Raw genomic sequence first — 16,699 nt, 5'->3', positions numbered from 1 at the left:
CACCAGCACCAACACCAACACCAGCACCAGCACCAGCACCAGCACCAGCACCAGCACCAGCACCAGCACCAGCAATAGCACCAGCACCAGCACCAGCACCAGCACCAACACCAGCACCAGCACCAGCACCAGCACCAGCACCAGCACCAGCACCAACACCAACACCAGCACCAGCACCAACACCAACACCAGCACCAGCACCAGCACCAACACCAGCAATAGCACCAGCACCAGCAATAGCACCAGCACCAGCACCAACACCAGCACCAGCACCAACACCAACACCAGCACCAGCACCAGCACCAACACCAGCAATAGCACCAGCACCAGCACCAGCACCAACACCAACACCAGCACCAGCACCAGCACCAACACCAACACCAGCACCAGCACCAACACCAGCACCAGCACCAGCACCAACACCAGCACCAACACCAGCACCAACACCAGCACCAACACCAGCAACAGCACCAACACCAGCACCAGCACCAGCACCAGCACCAACACCAACACCAGCACCAGCACCAACACCAGCACCAGCACCAGCACCAGCACCAACACCAGCACCAACACCAGCACCAACACCAGCACCAACACCAGCAACAGCACCAACACCAGCACCAGCACCAGCACCAACACCAGCACCAACACCAGCACCAGCACCAACACCAGCACCAGCACCAGCACCAACACCAGCACCAGCACCAGCACCAGCACCAACACCAGCACCAGCACCAGCACCAGCACCAACACCAGCACCAACACCAGCACCAGCACCAGCACCAGCACCAACACCAGCACCAACACCAGCACGGAAACAACCCTGAAGGAAGCACGAGGCATCATCAGTCTCCACACAGCCCAAAGCCACAACAGCGTTTGCCTGGATGGTTAGGGGAGGTTACCTGCACCAGGCCGTCCCGCCGGCTGTCTGCAGTGAAGAGGACGTCACTCACTGTCCACCATTGGTCCAGCAAGTACAGAGCCACTGGAGTGAAGGGGTCTGCTGGGGCAAACAGGGCCAGGACCTTTGGTGTGTCACAGGAGCCATACAGAGGCACCACGCCCACCCTGGAGATGCTGATGTCCACCTGAGGGCAGAGCATGGAAGGTGAAGCTGCAGAGCCTCCTCAGCACAGGCTCCAGACTGTGAGACACTGACCTGGGTGGAGTCAGGGAGGGTCAGCTGCTCTGGACACTCCGGGTCACTGAATAACAGCTCCTTCATGTAGCTCTGGGCCCTCTGCTCCAGCTCCGGGTGGCTGACAGCTGCAAGGACATCCACAGGGGCCTTCATCCTGGGACGCACAAGGAGACAACACCATGGGACCTCTGTTTATGGACTCTTTTAAAGGTTTACAGGTTCTTAGTGTTGAACTGTAACAAACGTAGATTATAATTTTACATTTTGATTAGAGCTGGGTTGAAATAATCGATTTTCCGATTTTTAATCAATTCGCATATTAATGACCGATTATCGATTCGTACGTCCAAAGATCGATTTTTTTTTTTTTTTTTAATTCAAATTATTTGGATTCTCTTTCTTGAAGGTAAATTGACCCTTGACCTTTTCATCATCTTCCATCAGTAACTACAATACTCTGTTTCATATTGATATAATACTAGTTTGAATATGTTGCTTCTCTCCACAGTCATGAAGTGAAGGAAACGCTTCAAATACATTTTTCATTTTTAATAACGTTAACCCCCGGATCCAATCCAATCAGAAATCAGAGAAAATCGGAAAAAAAACGATTTTGAAACGTAAAAATCCGAATCGAATCGATTCTTGAAATTTGAATCCAAACCCAGCTCTAGTTTTGATCCTTTTAAACCACAATATTGATCTAAAACAGCTTAATAATAGAAATAGGTTGAGTGACATCCTGCAGAAGGGAAGTGTAGAGCACATTTCACACACACGGAAACTCAAAGTGTTTCACAACAGCAAGAAACACAAATAAGACATAAAAGAGAAAAGTACAAAGAGTCACAAACACAGCTAAACCAGACTGTTTGAACTGCCCTGACTCTGGCACCAGCAGGAGGCCGGTCCATGTTTAGTCCTGACTCTGGCACCAGCAGGAGGCCGCTCCATGTTTAGTCCTGACTCTGGCACCAGCAGGAGGCCGGTCCATGTTTAGTCCTGACTCTGGCACCAGCAGGAGGCCGGTCCATGTTTAGTCCTGACTCTGGCACCAGCAGGAGGCCGGTCCATGTTTAGTCCTGACTCTGGCACCAGCAGGAGGCCGGTCCATGTTTAGTCCTGACTCTGGCACCAGCAGGAGGCCGGTCCATGTTTAGTCCTGACTCTGGCACCAGCAGGAGGCCGGTCCATGTTTAGTCCTGACTCTGGCACCAGCAGGAGGCCGGTCCATGTTTAGTCCTGACTCTGGCACCAGCAGGAGGCCGGTCCATGTTTAGTCCTGACTCTGGCACCAGCAGGAGGCCGGTCCATGTTTAGTCCTGACTCTGGCACCAGCAGGAGGCCGGTCCATGTTTAGTCCTGACTCTGGCACCAGCAGGAGGCCGGTCCATGTTTAGTCCTGACTCTGGCACCAGCAGGAGGCCGGTCCATGTTTAGTCCTGACTCTGGCACCAGCAGGAGGCCGGTCCATGTTTAGTCCTGACTCTGGCACCAGCAGGAGGCCGGTCCATGTTTAGTCCTGACTCTGGCACCAGCAGGAGGCCGGTCCATGTTTAGTCCTGACTCTGGCACCAGCAGGAGGCCGGTCCATGTTTAGTCCTGACTCTGGCACCAGCAGGAGGCCGCTCCATGTTTAGTCCTGACTCTGGCACCAGCAGGAGGCCGCTCCATGTTTAGTCCTGACTCTGGCACCAGCAGGAGGCCGGTCCATGTTTAGTCCTGACTCTGGCACCAGCAGGAGGCCGGTCCATGTTTAGTCCTGACTCTGGCACCAGCAGGAGGCCCATGTTTAGTCCTGACTCTGGCACCAGCAGGAGGCCGGTCCACACACTGATCTGTTGGATTCAGTGACATGAGTGAATGGTCCATATTCACCTGTGACAGTGAAACATAGATCTGACTCGTCTGCATCATTGTGATTGGACACATTTTCACTGCGTGTCATGTGACCTAATGGCAGCATGTAGAGGATGAACAGAAGGGGACCCAGGACTTACCCCTGGGGCATTCCACAGGTCAGGGTCATGTGGTCTGAGACACAAAGTACTTCCTGTCTTCCAGATAGGACCTTAACCAGTTTAGGGCGGGGCCAGTGATGCCCACCCAGTCCTCTAGTCTCTGTAAGAGGGTCCCACCCTGTCCTCTAGTCTCTGTAAGAGGGTCCCACCCTGTCCTCTAGTCTCTGTAAGAGGGTCCCACCCTGTCCTCTAGTCTCTGTAAGAGGGTCCCACCCTGTCCTCAAGTCTCTGTAAGAGGGTCCCACCCTGTCCTCTAGTCTCTGTAAGAGGGTCCCACCCTGTCCTCTAGTCTCTGTAAGAGGGTCCCACCCTGTCCTCTAGTCTCTGTAAGAGGGTCCCACCCTGTCCTCTAGTCTCTGTAAGAGGGTCCCACCCTGTCCTCTAGTCTCTGTAAGAGGGTCCCACCCTGTCCTCTAGTCCCTGTAAGAGGGTCCCACCCTGTCCTCTAGTCTCTGTAAGAGGGTCCCACCCTGTCCTCTAGTCTCTGTAAGAGGGTCCCACCCTGTCCTCTAGTCTCTGTAAGAGGGTCCCACCCTGTCCTCTAGTCCCTGTAAGAGGGTCCCACCCTGTCCTCTAGTCTCTGTAAGAGGGTCCCATGATGGACAGTGTCAAAAGCAGCATCAGATCCAACAGAATTAAGACTGAGGCTTTGCCCGTGTCAGTGTTCAGGAGGATGTCATTTGTCACCATGACAAGAGCAGTCTCAGTCACCATGACAACAGCAGTCTCGGTCACCATGACAACAGCAGTCTGTCACCATGACAACAGCAGTCTCAGTCACCATGACAACAGCAGTCTCAGTCACCATGACAACAGCAGTCTCAGTCACCATGACAACAGCAGTCTGTCACCATGACAACAGCAGTCTGTGCTGTGATGAGGTCTAAAACCTGAAAAACATCAAATGAGTCGTTTATTAAGAGGAAATCTGTGACTGTTGTAAACAACCATTTCGAGGACTTTGGCCCAAAATGTCAGATTAGAGATGGACCGGTCATGACTCAGGACTGCCACTCCCCCCTGGCCCCTGACCCCTCCCCCTGACCCCTGCTCTTCTTTAGGAGAGGCTTTATGACCGCAGTTTTCAAAGACATTGGGAATGTTCCAGATTGAAGCGACATGTTCTGCACAGACTTTAGAAATCTGGAGGCTCACACATGGAGGCGGCTGTAGATGAACTCAGACTGGTGATGATCTCATGGACAGTTTTGTCAGTTACAGGTGCAAAGTGAGTTAGCTCTAAGTGTCCAGGTGGTTTTAGGGTCATTTTTTGCGGGATTTATATAATTTAAATGCCCTGAACTTTGTCATTAAAGAATAATACAAACTCATTACACTTGATGTGGAAATGAGTTCTAACGACAGCTGAGCTGGAGGGTTTGTTCATCTGTTTCTGTGGCAACAGGACACGCCCGTTGTTACTGCAGCTTCCAATCATTTCTGAACCTATAAATAATATAATAGTAATAATCCTACCTTCTCCCACCTGTCCCAGTGCGAGTGTCCTGCAGAGTGTATGTCCTGCAGGACACTGCACAGATGATGGGCTCAGCTGGGTTTGACCTGACCACAGAGGACAGAAGAGAGAACCACAGAGGACAGAAGAGAGGACCAAAGAGGACAGAAGACAGGACCACAGAGGACAGAAGAGGGGACTAAAAGAGGACAGAAGAGAGGACCTCAGAGGACAGAAGACAGGACCACAGAGGACAGAAGAGAGGGCAGAAGAGGACAGAAGAGAGGACCACAGAGGACAGAAGAGAGGACCACAGAGGACAGAAGAGAGGACCAAAGAGGACAGAAGAGAGGACCAAAGAGGACAGAAAACAGGACCACAGAGGACAGAAGAGGGGACCAAAAGAGGACAGAAGAGAGGACCACAGAGGACAGAAGAGAGAACCACAGAGGACAGAAGAGAGGACCAAAGAGGACAGAAGACAGGACCACAGAGGACAGAAGAGGGGACCAAAAGAGGACAGAAGAGAGGACCTCAGAGGACAGAAGACAGGACCACAGAGGACAGAAGAGAGGGCAGAAGAGGACAGAAGAGAGGACCACAGAGGACAGAAGAGAGGACCACAGAGGACAGAAGAGAGGACCAAAGAGGACAGAAGACAGGACCACAGAGGACAGAAGAGAGGACCAAAGAGGACAGCAGAAGAGAGGACCTCAGAGGACAGAAGAGAGGACCAAAGAGGACAGAAGAGAGGACCTCAGAGGACAGAAGAGAGGACCACAGAGGACAGAAGAGAGGACCACAGAGGACAGAAGAGAGGACCACAGAGGACAGAAGAGAGGACCACAGAGGACAGAAGACAGGACCACAGAGGACAGAAGACAGGACCACAGAGGACAGAAGAGAGGACCACAGAGGACAGAAGAGAGGACAGAAGAGGACAGAAGACAGGACCACAGAGGACAGAAGAGAGGACCAAAGAGGACAGAAGAGAGGACCACAGAGGACAGAAGACAGGACCACAGAGGACAGAAGAGAGGACAGAAGAGGACAGAAGAGGACAGAAGAGAGGACCACAGAGGACAGAAGACAGGACCACAGAGGACAGAAGAGAGGACAGAAGAGGACAGAAGAGGACAGAAGAGAGGACCACAGAGGACAGAAGAGAGGACCACAGAGGACAGAAGAGAGGACCACAGAGGACAGAAGACAGGACCACAGAGGACAGAAGAGGATAGAAGAGGACCACAGAGGACAGAAGAGAGGACCACAGAGGACAGAAGACAGGACCACAGAGGACAGAAGAGAGGACAGAAGAGAGGACCACAGAGGACAGAAGAAAGGACGACAGAGGACAGAAGAAAGGACCAAAGAGGAGAGAAGAGAGGACCACAGAGGACAGAAGAGGGGACCACAGAGGACAGAAGAGAGGACAGAAGAGAGAACCACAGAGGACAGAAGAGAGGACCAGAGGACAGAAGAGAGGACCACAGAGGACAGAAGAGAGGACCACAGAGGACAGAAGAGAGGACCACAGAGGACAGAAGAGAGGACCACAGAGAACAGAAGACAGGACCAAAGAGGACAGAAGAGAGAACCACAAAAGACAGAAGAGAGGACCAGAGGACAGAAGAGAGGACAGAAGAGGACAGAAGAAAGGACCACAGAGGACAGAAGAGAGGACCACAGAGGACAGAAGAGAGGACAGAAGAGGACAGAAGAGAGGACCTCAGAGGACAGATGAGAGGACCAAAGAGGACAGAAGAAAGGACCACAGAGGACAGAAGACAGGACAGAAGAGAGGACAGAAGAGGACAGAAGAGAGGACCACAGAGGACAGAAGAGAGGACCACAGAGGACAGAAGAGGACAGAAGAGAGGACCACAGAGGACAGAAGAGAGGACCACAGAGGACAGAAGAGAGGACCACAGAGGACAGAAGAGAGGACCACAGAGGACAGAAGAGGACAGAAGAGAGGACAGAAGAGAGGACCACAGAGGACAGAAGAGAGGACAGAAGAGGACAGAAGACAGGACCACAGAGGACAGAAGAGAGGACCAAAGAGGACAGAAGAGAGGACCTCAGAGGACAGAAGAGAGGACCACAGAGGACAGAAGACAGGACCACAGAGGACAGAAGAGGACAGAAGAGAGGACCACAGAGGACAGAAGAGAGGACCACAGAGGACAGAAGAGAGGACCACAGAGGACAGAAGAGAGGACCACAGAGGACAGAAGAGGACAGAAGAGAGGACAGAAGAGAGGACCACAGAGGAAAGAAGAGAGGACAGAAGAGGACAGAAGACAGGACCACAAAGGACAGAAGAGAGGACCAAAGAGGACAGAAGAGAGGACCTCAGAGGACAGAAGAGAGGACCACAGAGGACAGAAGACAGGACCACAGAGGACAGAAGAGAGGACCAAAGAGGACAGAAGAGAGGACCACAGAGGACAGAAGACAGGACCACAGAGGACAGAAGAGAGGACCACAGAGGACAGAAGAGAGGACAGAAGAGGACAGAAGAGGACAGAAGAGAGGACCACAGAGGACAGAAGACAGGACCACAGAGGACAGAAGAGAGGACCAAAGAGGACAGAAGAGAGGGCCTCAGAGGACAGAAGACAGGACCAAAGAGGACAGAAGAGAGGACCTCAGAGGACAGAAGAGAGGACCACAGAGGACAGAAGAGAGGACCACAGAGGACAGAAGAGAGGACCACAGAGGACAGAAGACAGGACCACAGAGGACAGAAGAGAGGACCAAAGAGGACAGAAGAGAGGACCTCAGAGGACAGAAGACAGGACCACAGAGGACAGAAGAGGGGACCAAAAGAGGACAGAAGAGAGGACCTCAGAGGACAGAAGACAGGACCACAGAGGACAGAAGAGAGGGCAGAAGAGGACAGAAGAGAGGACCACAGAGGACAGAAGAGAGGACCACAGAGGACAGAAGAGAGGACCAAAGAGGACAGAAGACAGGACCACAGAGGACAGAAGAGAGGACCAAAGAGGACAGAAGAGAGGACCTCAGAGGACAGAAGAGAGGACCAAAGAGGACAGAAGAGAGGACCTCAGAGGACAGAAGAGAGGACCACAGAGGACAAAAGAGAGGACCAAAGAGGACAGAAGAGAGGACCACAGAGGACAGAAGAGAGGACCACAGAGGACAGAAGACAGGACCACAGAGGACAGAAGAGAGGACCACAGAGGACAGAAGAGGACAGAAGACAGGACCACAGAGGACAGAAGAGAGGACCAAAGAGGACAGAAGAGAGGACCACAGAGGACAGAAGACAGGACCACAGAGGACAGAAGAGAGGACCACAGAGGACAGAAGAGAGGACAGAAGAGGACAGAAGAGAGGACCACAGAGGACAGAAGACAGGACCACAGAGGACAGAAGAGAGGACAGAAGAGGACAGAAGAGAGGACCACAGAGGACAGAAGAGAGGACCACAGAGGACAGAAGAGAGGACCACAGAGGACAGAAGAGAGGACCACAGAGGACAGAAGAGAGGACCACAGAGGACAGAAGACAGGACCACAGAGGACAGAAGAGAGGACAGAAGAGGATAGAAGAGGACCACAGAGGACAGAAGAGAGGACCACAGAGGACAGAAGACAGGACCACAGAGGACAGAAGAGAGGACAGAAGAGAGGACCACAGAGGACAGAAGAAAGGACGACAGAGGACAGAAGAAAGGACCAAAGAGGACAGAAGAGAGGACCACAGAGGACAGAAGAGAGGACCACAGAGGACAGAAGAGAGGACAGAAGAGAGAACCACAGAGGACAGAAGAGAGGACCAGAGGACAGAAGAGAGGACAGAAGAGGACAGAAGAAAGGACCACAGAGGACAGAAGAGAGGACCACAGAGGACAGAAGAGAGGACAGAAGAGGACAGAAGAGAGGACCTCAGAGGACAGAAGAGAGGACCAAAGAGGACAGAAGAAAGGACCACAGAGGACAGAAGACAGGACAGAAGAGAGGACAGAAGAGGACAGAAGAGAGGACCACAGAGGACAGAAGAGGACAGAAGAGAGGACCACAGAGGACAGAAGAGAGGACCACAGAGGACAGAAGAGAGGACCACAGAGGACAGAAGACAGGACCAAAGAGGACAGAAGAGAGGACCACAGAGGACAGAAGAGGGGACCACAGAGGACAGAAGAGAGGACAGAAGAGAGAACCACAGAGGACAGAAGAGAGGACCAGAGGACAGAAGAGAGGACCACAGAGGACAGAAGAGAGGACCACAGAGGACAGAAGAGAGGACCACAGAGGACAGAAGAGAGGACAGAAGAGGACAGAAGAGAGGACCTCAGAGGACAGAAGAGAGGACCAAAGAGGACAGAAGAAAGGACCACAGAGGACAGAAGACAGGACAGAAGAGAGGACAGAAGAGGACAGAAGAGAGGACCACAGAGGACAGAAGAGGACAGAAGAGAGGACCACAGAGGACAGAAGAGAGGACCACAGAGGACAGAAGAGAGGACCACAGAGGACAGAAGACAGGACCAAAGAGGACAGAAGAGAGGACCACAGAGGACAGAAGAGGGGACAGAAGAGGACAGAAGAGAGGACCTCAGAGGACAGAAGAGAGGACCAAAGAGGACAGAAGAGAGGACAGAAGAGGACAGAAGAGAGGACCACAGAGGACAGAAGAGAGGACAGAAGAGGACAGAAGAGAGGACCTCAGAGGACAGAAGAGAGGACCAAAGAGGACAGAAGAAAGGACCACAGAGGACAGAAGACAGGACAGAAGAGAGGACAGAAGAGGACAGAAGAGAGGACCACAGAGGACAGAAGAGAGGACCACAGAGGACAGAAGAGGACAGAAGAGAGGACCACAGAGGACAGAAGAGAGGACCACAGAGGACAGAAGAGAGGACCACAGAGGACAGAAGAGAGGACAGAAGAGAGGACCACAGAGGACAGAAGAGGACAGAAGAGAGGACAGAAGAGAGGACCACAGAGGACAGAAGAGAGGACAGAAGAGAGGACCACAGAGGACAGAAGAAAGGACGACAGAGGACAGAAGAAAGGACCAAAGAGGACAGAAGAGAGGACCACAGAGGACAGAAGAGGGGACCACAGAGGACAGAAGAGAGGACAGAAGAGAGAACCACAGAGGACAGAAGAGAGGACCAGAGGACAGAAGAGAGGACAGAAGAGGACAGAAGAAAGGACCACAGAGGACAGAAGAGAGGACCACAGAGGACAGAAGAGAGGACAGAAGAGGACAGAAGAGAGGACCTCAGAGGACAGAAGAGAGGACCAAAGAGGACAGAAGAAAGGACCACAGAGGACAGAAGACAGGACAGAAGAGAGGACAGAAGAGGACAGAAGAGAGGACCACAGAGGACAGAAGAGGACAGAAGAGAGGACCACAGAGGACAGAAGAGAGGACCACAGAGGACAGAAGAGAGGACCACAGAGGACAGAAGACAGGACCAAAGAGGACAGAAGAGAGGACCACAGAGGACAGAAGAGGGGACCACAGAGGACAGAAGAGAGGACAGAAGAGAGAACCACAGAGGACAGAAGAGAGGACCAGAGGACAGAAGAGAGGACAGAAGAGGACAGAAGAAAGGACCACAGAGGACAGAAGAGAGGACCACAGAGGACAGAAGAGAGGACAGAAGAGGACAGAAGAGAGGACCTCAGAGGACAGAAGAGAGGACCAAAGAGGACAGAAGAAAGGACCACAGAGGACAGAAGACAGGACAGAAGAGAGGACAGAAGAGGACAGAAGAGAGGACCACAGAGGACAGAAGAGAGGACCACAGAGGACAGAAGAGGACAGAAGAGAGGACCACAGAGGACAGAAGAGAGGACCACAGAGGACAGAAGAGAGGACCACAGAGGACAGAAGAGAGGACAGAAGAGAGGACCACAGAGGACAGAAGAGGACAGAAGAGAGGACAGAAGAGAGGACCACAGAGGACAGAAGAGGACAGAAGAGAGGACAGAAGAGAGGACCACAGAGGACAGAAGAGAGGACAGAAGAGAGGACCACAGAGGACAGAAGAGGACAGAAGAGAGGACAGAAGAGAGGACCACAGAGGACAGAAGAGGACAGAAGAGAGGACAGAAGAGAGGACCACAGAGGACAGAAGAGGACAGAAGAGAGGACAGAAGAGAGGACCACAGAGGACAGAAGAGGACAGAAGAGAGGACAGAAGAGAGGACCACAGAGGACAGAAGAGAGGACAGAAGAGAGGACCACAGAGGACAGAAGAGAGGACAGAAGAGAGGACCTCAGAGGACAGAAGAGGACAGAAGAGAGGACCACAGAGGACAGAAGAGGACAGAAGAGAGGACCAAAGAGGACAGAAGAGAGGACAGAAGAGGACAGAAGAGAGGACCTCAGAGGACAGAAGAGGACCAAAGAGGACAGAAGAGGGGACCACAGAGGACAGAAGACAGGACAGAAGAGAGGACAGAAGAGGACAGAAGAGAGGACCACAGAGGACAGAAGAGAGGACCAAAGAGGACAGAAGAGGGGACCACAGAGGACAGAAGAGGGGACAGAAGAGGACAGAAGAGAGGACAGAAGAGGACAGAAGAGAGGACAGAAGAGGACAGAAGAGGGGACACACACGCGGTGTTTAGCTCCGCGCGCGTGCGCGTGCGCGTGCACGTGCTGGTGGAACACCGTGTTCCCGGGACAGACTGAACTTTACTTCTGGAGAATAAGCGGGAAAAACTTCTCTATCTTTGTTTGTCAAATGTACACGACGTTCTCTCTCGGTGGGAGGGGCTAGGGGGTGTGCGCCACGCAGCTTTTCATCCAAACTTGACCACGCGCTCCAGCGCCTCACGGGACGCGCGCTGAGCGCAGCACCGCGCGCTTTCCGCGGCTCGGACGCGGTGCGTGAACTGCGGTGAAACTAGGACATTGTGTCCAAAGCACCCGCGGCGCGCGCACGCGCACTAAGCCTGGGTCATAATAGAGCTCTGGCTCTGGTTCAGACGCGGCGGCAACGAGCTGAAAGCGCCTTAAAGCCGCGCGCGCTGCAGGACACAGGGGTCACTCACCTCGGGGTCACTCACCTCGGGGTCACTCACCTCGGGGTCACGCAGCTGTTCTAGAACTTTCTAAATTCTCCTCGTATAACCACCGTGTTCCGTCAACAACCCCTTTACGCGACAGACGCGTCATGTGCGCATGCGCAACACAAGCCTGTTAGAGCCGTTACGTTACGTAAGTGCCGCGAGCTGCTTATGCGTTTTGAATAGTACACGCCCATTTTTAGCCTTTAGTTTGATATAAAAACGAGAGCTAAAAGAAGTGCTGCACAAAGAGAGTGACCGCTGCACAGAGAGAGTGACCGCTGCACAAAGAGAGTGACCGCTGCACAGAGAGAGTGACCGCTGCACAAAGAGAATGACCGCTGCACAGAGAGAGTGACCGCTGCACAAAGAGAGTGACCGCTGCACAAAGAGAGTGACCGCTGCACAAAGAGAGTGACCGCTGCACAGAGAGAGTGACCGCTGCACAGAGAGAGTGACCGCTGCACAAAGAGAGTGACCGCTGCACAAAGAGAGTGACCGCTGCACAGAGAGTGACCGCTGCACAAAGAGAGTGACCGCTGCACAGAGAGAGTGACCACTGCACAGAGAGAGTGACCGCTGCACAGAGAGAGTGACCACTGCACAGAGAGAATGACCGCTGCACAGAGAGTGACCGCTGCACAAAGAGAATGACCGCTGCATAAAGAGAGTGACCGCTGCACAGAGAGAGTGACCGCTGCACAAAGAGAGTGACCGCTGCACAAAGAGAGTGACCGCTGCACAAAGAGAATGACCGCTGCACAGAGAGAGTGACCGCTGCACAAAGAGAGTGACCGCTGCACAAAGAGAGTGACCGCTGCACAAAGAGAATGACCGCTGCACAGAGAGTGACCGCTGCACAAAGAGAGTGACCGCTGCACAGAGAGAGTGACCACTGCACAGAGAGAGTGACCGCTGCACAGAGAGAGTGACCACTGCACAGAGAGAGTGACCGCTGCACAAAGAGAATGACCGCTGCACAGAGAGAGTGACCACTGCATAAAGAGAGTGACCGCTGCATAAAGAGAGTGACCGCTGCACAGAGAGAGTGACCGCTGCACAGAGAGAGTGACCGCTGCACAAAGAGAGTGACCGCCGCACAAAGAGAATGACCGCTGCACAGAGAGAGTGACCGCTGCACAAAGAGAGTGACCGCTGCACAAAGAGAGTGACCGCTGCACAGAGAGAGTGACCGCCGCACAAAGAGAATGACCGCTGCACAGAGAGAGTGACCGCTGCACAAAGAGAGTGACCGCTGCACAAAGAGAGTGACCGCTGCACAGAGAGAGTGACCGCCGCACAAAGAGAATGACCGCTGCACAGAGAGAGTGACCGCTGCACAAAGAGAGTGACCGCTGCATAAAGAGAGTGACCGCTGCATAAAGAGAGTGACCGCTGCACAGAGAGAGTGACCGCTGCACAGAGAGAGTGACCGCTGCACAAAGAGAGTGACCGCTGCACAGAGAGAGTGACCGCTGCACAGAGAGAGTGACCGCTGCACAAAGAGAGTGACCGCTGCACAGAGAGAGTGACCGCTGCACAAAGAGAGTGACCGCTGCACAAAGAGAGTGACCGCTGCACAAAGAGAATGACCGCTGCACAAAGAGAATGACCGCTGCACAGAGAGAGTGACCGCTGCACAAAGAGAGTGACCGCTGCACAAAGAGAGTGACCGCTGCACAAAGAGAATGACCGCTGCACAGAGAGAGTGACCGCTGCACAAAGAGAGTGACCGCTGCACAGAGAGAGTGACCACTGCACAGAGAGAGTGACCGCTGCACAAAGAGAATGACCGCTGCACAAAGAGAGTGACCGCTGCACAGAGAGAGTGACCACTGCATAAAGAGAGTGACCGCTGCATAAAGAGAGTGACCGCTGCACAGAGAGAGTGACCGCTGCACAGAGAGAGTGACCGCTGCACAAAGAGAGTGACCGCCGCACAAAGAGAATGACCGCTGCATAAAGAGAGTGACCGCTGCATAAAGAGAGTGACCGCTGCACAGAGAGAGTGACCGCTGCATAAAGAGAGTGACCGCTGCATAAAGAGAGTGACCGCTGCACAAAGAGAGTGACCGCTGCACAAAGAGAATGACCGCTGCACAAAGAGAGTGACCGCTGCACAGAGAGAGTGACCGCTGCACAAAGAGAGTGACCGCTGCACAAAGAGAGTGACCGCTGCACAAAGAGAATGACCGCTGCACAGAGAGAGTGACCGCTGCACAAAGAGAGTGACCGCTGCACAGAGAGAGTGACCACTGCACAGAGAGAGTGACCGCTGCACAAAGAGAGTGACCGCTGCACAGAGAGAGTGACCACTGCACAGAGAGAGTGACCGCTGCACAAAGAGAATGACCGCTGCACAGAGAGAGTGACCGCTGCACAAAGAGAGTGACCGCTGCACAGAGAGAGTGACCACTGCATAAAGAGAGTGACCGCTGCATAAAGAGAGTGACCGCTGCACAGAGAGAGTGACCGCTGCACAGAGAGAGTGACCGCTGCACAAAGAGAGTGACCGCCGCACAAAGAGAATGACCGCTGCACAGAGAGAGTGACCGCTGCATAAAGAGAGTGACCGCTGCATAAAGAGAGTGACCGCTGCACAGAGAGAGTGACCGCTGCACAGAGAGAGTGACCACTGCATAAAGCCTTCTCCAGCTCTCTCTGGGGGTCAGATCTGTGGTACATTAGTTTCTTCTCCTTAGATGTTTTCTCAAACACATCTTCCATGACCACAGGATTCGTCTTTCCACATGGTTGTTTCAGAAGAAGACTCTGCATCAGTTCGGTGTAAATACAGTGTTGTATTAGTCACACGTTTATTCATTTGAGCCTGAATAAAAGCCTCGTACAGAGCTGAGAGTTTAGTCAATATCATTATTTGCTCCAAGAGCTGCGTCTTAAGAAAACGCACCGATCGTGCCGCAAAAACGAAGAAATCGCACCGCGGGAAACGCACGACGTGCTCGACGCGCGTTTACACAGACTTTGAATGTGAACTGGACGCTTCGGCCGCAGCGATGTGGACGGGCCCTTAAAGAGATCGACTGAGCTGCACTTTTTGTTTAGAATCCATAGAAACCAAATGAGCCCAATTCCCCCAATTTATATCATGCGCCTGACCTCTGCTCCTGACCTCTGCTCCTGCTCCTGACCCCTGATCCTGACCCCTGATCCTGCTCCTGACCCCTGATCCTGACCCCTGATCCTGACCCCTGATCCTGCTCCTGATCCTGCTCCTGACCCCTGATCCTGACCCCTGATCCTGCTCCTGATCCTGCTCCTGACCCCTGATCCTGCTCCTGATCCTGCTCCTGACCCCTGATCCTGACCCCTGATCCTGCTCCTGCTCCTGACCCAAAGCCTTGATGCTGTTATGAAAGGCCGTGGCTTGAGAGCCGCGGCGCGGTCAAATGGCTGCGCAGTTTCAGGGACCGTGGCATTTCCCTTATAGCCTGGTATAGCCTCATGGCTAACCCTAACCCTAACCCTAACCTTAACCCTAACCTTAACCCTAACCCTAACCTTAACCTTCACCCTAACCCTAACCCTAACCTTAACCTTAACCTTAACCCTAACCCTAACCCTAACCCTAACCTTAACCTTAACCTTCACCCTAACCCTAACCCTAACCCTAACCTTAACCTTAAGCTTCACCCTAACCCTAACCCTAACCCTAACCCTAACTCTAACCCTAACCCTAACCTCACGTGGGACAATAAAGGAATATCTTATCTTATCTTAACCTTAACCCTCACCCTCACCCTCACCCTCACCCTCACCCTCACCCTAACCTTAACCTTAACCTTAACCCTAACCCTAACCCTAACCCTAACCCTAACCCTAACCCTAACCTTAACCTTAACCTTAACCTTAACCTTAACCCTAACCCTAACCCTAACTCTAACCCTAACCCTAACCCTAACCCACTCTAACCCTAACCCTAACCCTAACCCTAACCCTAACCCTAACACGGCGCGGTCTAAAACGGCCCGAGAGCCCGAGACGACAAAGTGAGAGTTTGAAAAATGATTTTATTTGGGTGATTTAGGTTGTCCTCCAGCAGATCCAGTGAGAGGACCTCTGACCTCTGAAGTGTAGCTGCTCTCTGTGACCTCTGACACCAAAGAAGAAGAAGAAGACACATGCCCGCCATAAAACACCAAAGAAGAAGAAGAAGAAGAAGAAGAAGAAGAAGAAGAAGAAGAAGAAGAAGAAGAAGAAGAAGAAGAAGAAGAAGAAGAAGAAGAAGAAGAAGAAGAAGAAGAAGAAGAAGAAGAAGAAGAAGAAGAAGAAGAAGAAGAAGAAGAAGAAGAAGAAGAAGAAGGCAGCAGCAGCAGCAGCAGCAGCATCATGCCCGGACACATGCAAGAAGGCTTCGGCTGCGTCTTGACCAACCGGTTTGACCAGCTATTGGACGATGAGACCAACACCGCTGCTCGAGCCGCTAAGCAGTCGGAGAAGGAGTCTCAGAAGGACAGGAAAACCCTGCTGCTAGACAAGAAGGACGAGTCCCAGCCACCTGTCCCACTGAAGAAGAAAGAGGTCAGCTACCTGGCTGTTGGTGCATGGAAATGCAAAATGTCCTCTAGCTTGTCCGAGGGTTCTGGAAGTGAGCAGCAGGATGAAGCTGAAGCTGTTGATATCGGGGATGAGAGCGTGTGTAAGGTGATCATAAAGCTTGCACAGGATAGTGCATCCTTTAAGGAGTGGAATTCAGTGGCATTGTCAAAGAGCCTAACTGTAGCTGTGGGAGTGATCAAGAGTGCGAGTGTCCTTAGAGATGGCTCGCTGCTGGTCGTGTGCAAGGACGCGGCTCAGCAACGGAAGGCGATTGGAACTAAACGTCTGGGTGGAAAGGACATTCTTGTGTCTGATGCTGAAAGAAACACGGTCAGAGGAGTTAGATAAAATAAGCCTTTATTGTCCACTCATGGGGAAATGTTGGTGTTAGAACGCAGTAGATACAGAGGGAAAGGACAGAAAACGTATAGGAAGTTTAAGAAAACACTCTAAATAGAAGAAC

At 52.6% G+C, this 16,699-nt stretch overlaps 1 protein-coding gene across 1 annotated transcript in view; it reads right to left on the bottom strand.

Moving 5' to 3' along the window:
• fam169ab (family with sequence similarity 169 member Ab) overlaps nt 1-11,714 on the bottom strand; it is a 22,625-nt gene extending 10,911 nt beyond the window's left edge. Inside the window, exons 1-3 of the mRNA XM_072432586.1 lie at nt 11,692-11,714; nt 1,163-1,298; nt 906-1,091 (exon numbers count right to left, since the gene is read on the bottom strand). Of these exons, the coding sequence (XP_072288687.1) occupies nt 906-1,091; nt 1,163-1,297 (321 nt within the window). The 5' untranslated portion in view covers nt 1,298; nt 11,692-11,714. The remainder of the gene's footprint in view (nt 1-905; nt 1,092-1,162; nt 1,299-11,691) is intronic.
• Nucleotides 11,715-16,699: the final 4,985 nt, after the last annotated feature.

The sequence above is a fragment of the Eucyclogobius newberryi genome, unplaced genomic scaffold (genome assembly GCF_026437365.1).
Source record: "Eucyclogobius newberryi isolate DKJ021-1_F unplaced genomic scaffold, fEucNew1.0.hap1 SCAF_6, whole genome shotgun sequence".
Taxonomy (NCBI): domain Eukaryota; kingdom Metazoa; phylum Chordata; class Actinopteri; order Gobiiformes; family Gobiidae; genus Eucyclogobius; species Eucyclogobius newberryi.
The sequence above is the reverse complement of the archived record's forward strand: the minus strand, read 5'-3'. Positions and strand labels throughout refer to the sequence as shown.